This window comes from Hipposideros armiger, unplaced genomic scaffold (assembly GCF_001890085.2).
Source record: "Hipposideros armiger isolate ML-2016 unplaced genomic scaffold, ASM189008v1 scaffold_500, whole genome shotgun sequence".
Lineage (NCBI taxonomy): Eukaryota > Metazoa > Chordata > Mammalia > Chiroptera > Hipposideridae > Hipposideros > Hipposideros armiger.
The window spans coordinates 1,225,646-1,229,852 of record NW_017731850.1 but is presented as its reverse complement, the minus strand read 5'-3'; the positions used below and the strand labels follow the sequence as shown (position 1 = coordinate 1,229,852).

Sequence of the window (4,207 nt, the reverse complement as noted above, 5' to 3'; positions counted from 1 at the left end):
CTAGGCTGAAGAACAAAAGGATAGCAACTTGTCTGTTCCCCTTCCCCCAATTCCCCAGCGCTGTTCCCATCCCCCAATTCCCCAATAAAAATCTTTTTTAAAAAAAGAAAAGTATATAGATCCCTGTTGTAATACGACTCCCTAAGTTAGGCCTAGCCCTTCCAACAATAAAATGATGATTTCAGTGTATCCAAAATTCTTAAAAATAGACTTTTGCTTTGTGGCTTATATGTGATTCTTAGTCTAAGGAAAGTGATAGGAAAAAAGTGATAGGAAAGTGGGCAAACTCTTTTTATCCTCATCATGGTTCAAAATGTTGCTTTTAAGTAGCGTGAACATTGAAATAAAATTATCTATATTCCAAATACTCACTGATGTTCTCCAAAATTTTGACCTATTTATGTATTTTTTGGATATAGCTAATTGACACCAGTGCCTACAGTTTCTTTCAACTCTAACCTTGATTTCCATAAACTGTGAGTGAGTGATATTAAAATTGCTTACTGAGAGGCCCATGCTATTCTATCCTTGAAAAAAGAAACTTCTTTGCTAATGTGTTATCTAGAAATTGTTTTGTAGTTGTAAAATAGAGATAATAAGCAAAAGCACATATGCTCCCAAAAAAGTCAAGCCCAGAGCCTCTCAGAGATTTACGTTCTCTGCATCTTGGATCTCTGAATGGTATTTTCCAGGCATCTTAAGAATTAGCATGTCCTTATCCTCATGGGGTTAATTTATGTAGACTAAGGAGATGCAAAGTATTAAATAGGTTGCCTTTGCTGTAATCATAGACTTCCACTGGGAGATCTTAATTGGCAACAAGTAAAATTACTCTGCATGAATTCTCAGTGGTGGACACCACATAAAATAAGAACTGTGATTTGTTTTTTTAAATCCCTTCAAGAGAAAACGAGGCTATCTCTGGGGGACAGAATAGATAGCAAACAAAGAGAGGGCTCAGTGTTCTGCAAGGGCAATAAAAGCTCTGAAAGTAAAGCCTCATGCTATGCCAACTCAATAACTGCGCATGGTTTCCCAGCTTGGCATCCAGGTCTCACTCTACTAAAGTCAAAGGAGGCCAGGGCTAGCAAGCTTTACATAATCTTCCCCTCCTCTCAACCCTAGAGCTGGATTTCTTTCATAGCTGTATTCAGGGCAAGTGTAAGCACAAGGGCCACCCTGGAAACCCATCATTGTCACTTCTCAATTACCCACCAGGGGTGGTTTCAGAGATGCAGCCAATCCCAGACCCCTGCCAAGATAAGAGTCCTACCTCTAAGTCATGCCCTCTGCCCAGCCCTAGGGAGAATAAATCAGGGCTCTGGAAATTGGGTATTGCCACATGCTTCAATGGTTATGTCATCCCTGGGCAGTGATGGGGAGGGCTATGGACTGAGCTGCTTCCTGAAGGATACTTATTATAGACTGATGGTGCTGCTTTATAGGAGCAAAGGGGCATTTAGGCTTCTTCTCATTAGCTCTGAAGCCCCTGATGAAATAACATGACTGTCTTTAAGGTGACTTGCTCAGCAACAGAAGAGGCTTGTAAAACTAAGCCCAGAAAGATACCTGGATTGACTGACACAGAAGATCACCTTATACTTTAGGATTCACCAACATTATAGTTTATGCGTACTGTCTAGTATTCATGTTTATCTACTTTGGGGGTTGCCTAGTGTTTGAACCCAGGTCTTCTGGGGCAAGGAGATACCAAAAATGTCAGAAGGAAATGCTAACAGGAACTTTAGATGCATGATTTCCTGTGTCTTATCAAATCTGTCCACCCTTTTTTTTTTCTTTTTTTCTTTTCAATTAAAGTTTACTGAGGTGACAATGGTTAGTAAAGTTACATAGGTTTCAGGTGTACAATTCTGTAATACATCATCTATATATCACATTGTATGTTCACCTCCCAGAATCAGTTCTCCTTCCATCACCATATATTTGTTCCTGTTTACCCTCATCTACCACCCCCTTCTCCCCTTACCCTCTGGTAACCACTAAATTATTGTCTGTGTCTATGAGTTTTTGTTTCTTTATTTGTTTGTCTTATTCCTTTGTTGCTTTCAGTTTTATATTCCACATATCAATGAAATCATATGGTTCTCGACTTTTTCTGTCTGACTTATTTAGAAAAAGGAACCCTCATACACTGTTGATGGAAATGCAGATTGGTGCAGCTGCTATGAAAGGCAGTGTGGAGGTTCCTCAAAAAATTAAGAATAGAGGGCCAGCCGAGTGGCTCATTGGTTGAGAGTTGGCTTAGGAGTGCAGGCTCTGAGCAGCAGGGCCGCCGGTTTGGATCCCACATGAGGGCCAGTGACACTGCTCCCTTTGCAGCTGAGATGGTGAACAATGGCTTTACCTGGAGCTAGGCTGCTATGGGTCACTGGCGTTGGTGTAGGCTCGGTAGGGCTGCAGTCGGCTGCCATGAGCTAACCTGAGTGGCCGGCAGTCAGCATGAGTGGCTGGCAGCTGGCATGAGCTGCCAAGAGCCACAGTGGATGGCTGTCCAATGACTGACGACCAATCTGCCTCAGCCGGGAAGAGCGTAAGGATCACAATACCAACATGGGCCAGTGGGGTGACGTCCTCCACAACTAGACTGAAGAACAAAAGGACAGCAACTTGTCTGTTCCCCTTCCCCAATTCCCCAAATGCTGTTCCCTCCCCCAATTCCCAAAAAAAAATCTTTAAAAAAAAAATTAAGAATAGAATTACTGTAAGACCTAACAATCCCTCTCCTGGGTATCTACCCCAAAAATCTGAAAACATTTATCCATAAAGATATATGTGCACCAATGTTCATTGCAGCTTTATTTATGGTGGCCAAGATATGGAAACAACCAAAGTGTCCTTTGATAGATAATTGGATAAAGAAGTTGTGGTACATATACACAATGGAATACTATTCTGCCTTAAGAAAAGATGAAATAGTGCCATTTGTGACAATATGGATGGATATTGAGATTATTACACCCTTCTGTTTTTGAAGGGCCATCCTAATCCAGCAGAGAACATATACTTACATCCTAACCCAATAAATGTGTAGAATAGACTATTTAAAATCATGTAGGTTGTATTTCATCCTCTTTACCCAAATCTTGTTTGCAAAAAAAATGAACATATGTTTTTGTAAAACACGTTTTTTAGAGACTGTCCTTCAAAAGTCTGAAGTTTTCCCCCAAGAAGTTGGTATTTTGACCTGAGTCCCGAGTAAGAGCAGCTCTGGTAGAGTGAGGGCAGATGAAAAACTGGTGATTGAATAGATTGAATTTGAAATGCTTTTAAGGATATCAGTATAGCTAATGCATATGATTATGAGAAATTCAGGTCTAGAGTTCTTTATAGTTAATATATAAACCACAGTATGAATAGAGGCATTAGATTAACCTACAAAGATATAAAATTGCCCTCTAATGTGACTGAGGAAATATCCTTACTTTACAGATGGATTTACTGCAGCCATGGGAAGCTTGTGTTGAATAATGTCATATAAGTAGGTCCACAGATGATGTGAAAATAATTCAACTTGTAATTTAAACTGGTTTATATTCTTCAAGAAACACTCTCAAAGTACCAAACATATTTCAACATCAGTAGGATTTGGGGGTCACCCAGAGAAATTTACCACTATTTAATCTAAAAACATTTGGTTTGAAATATGTTTGTTATTTTTAGATCCATGCTTATCTTAATATGACAGCCAGTAACCTAATATGATTTATTTATCTGAAATTAAAATAAAGAGCCTCGAGCAAAAAGCATTTTGCAGATTTATTTGGGGCAATAAAGATCAGAAATACTCCCTACTAAGTTGAAAGAAGGAAAACTCCAGCAGGCAACCATATAAATGACCGCTCAACAGAGACACATGTGTTCAGGCTGACATGCATCTACAGTAGGAATGACAAAGTGCCTGGTTTTTGGATTTTTTTTTTCCTTTTTCTTTCTTTTGGAAGGAGGAATGAAATGAGTAATTTACTATGACCTTCCATTTATTTTATTTTTTTTTATTTTATGTATTTATTCAATTTTAATTTTAATAGAAAAACAAACACTAACTTGTTAGTTTGTAAACATACTTGTGATTGGTTTTTAAGGGCTTGGTTATTAGGATTTAACTCTACATGCATCTCTATATGGGTAACTGGAGTTAAAAGGAGTAATTTTTTGGCTTAACCCTCCCTTTTTTTTTTTTTTTTTA

The 4,207-nt window shown here is 38.7% G+C and overlaps 1 protein-coding gene across 1 annotated transcript in view; it reads left to right on the top strand.

Moving 5' to 3' along the window:
- Nucleotides 1-4,207, top strand: part of NCKAP5 (NCK associated protein 5) — a 940,156-nt gene that overhangs the window by 262,920 nt on the left and 673,029 nt on the right. The window contains exon 4 of the mRNA XM_019667544.1: nucleotides 260-266. Within this exon, the coding sequence (XP_019523089.1) occupies nucleotides 260-266 (7 nt within the window). The remainder of the gene's footprint in view (nucleotides 1-259; nucleotides 267-4,207) is intronic.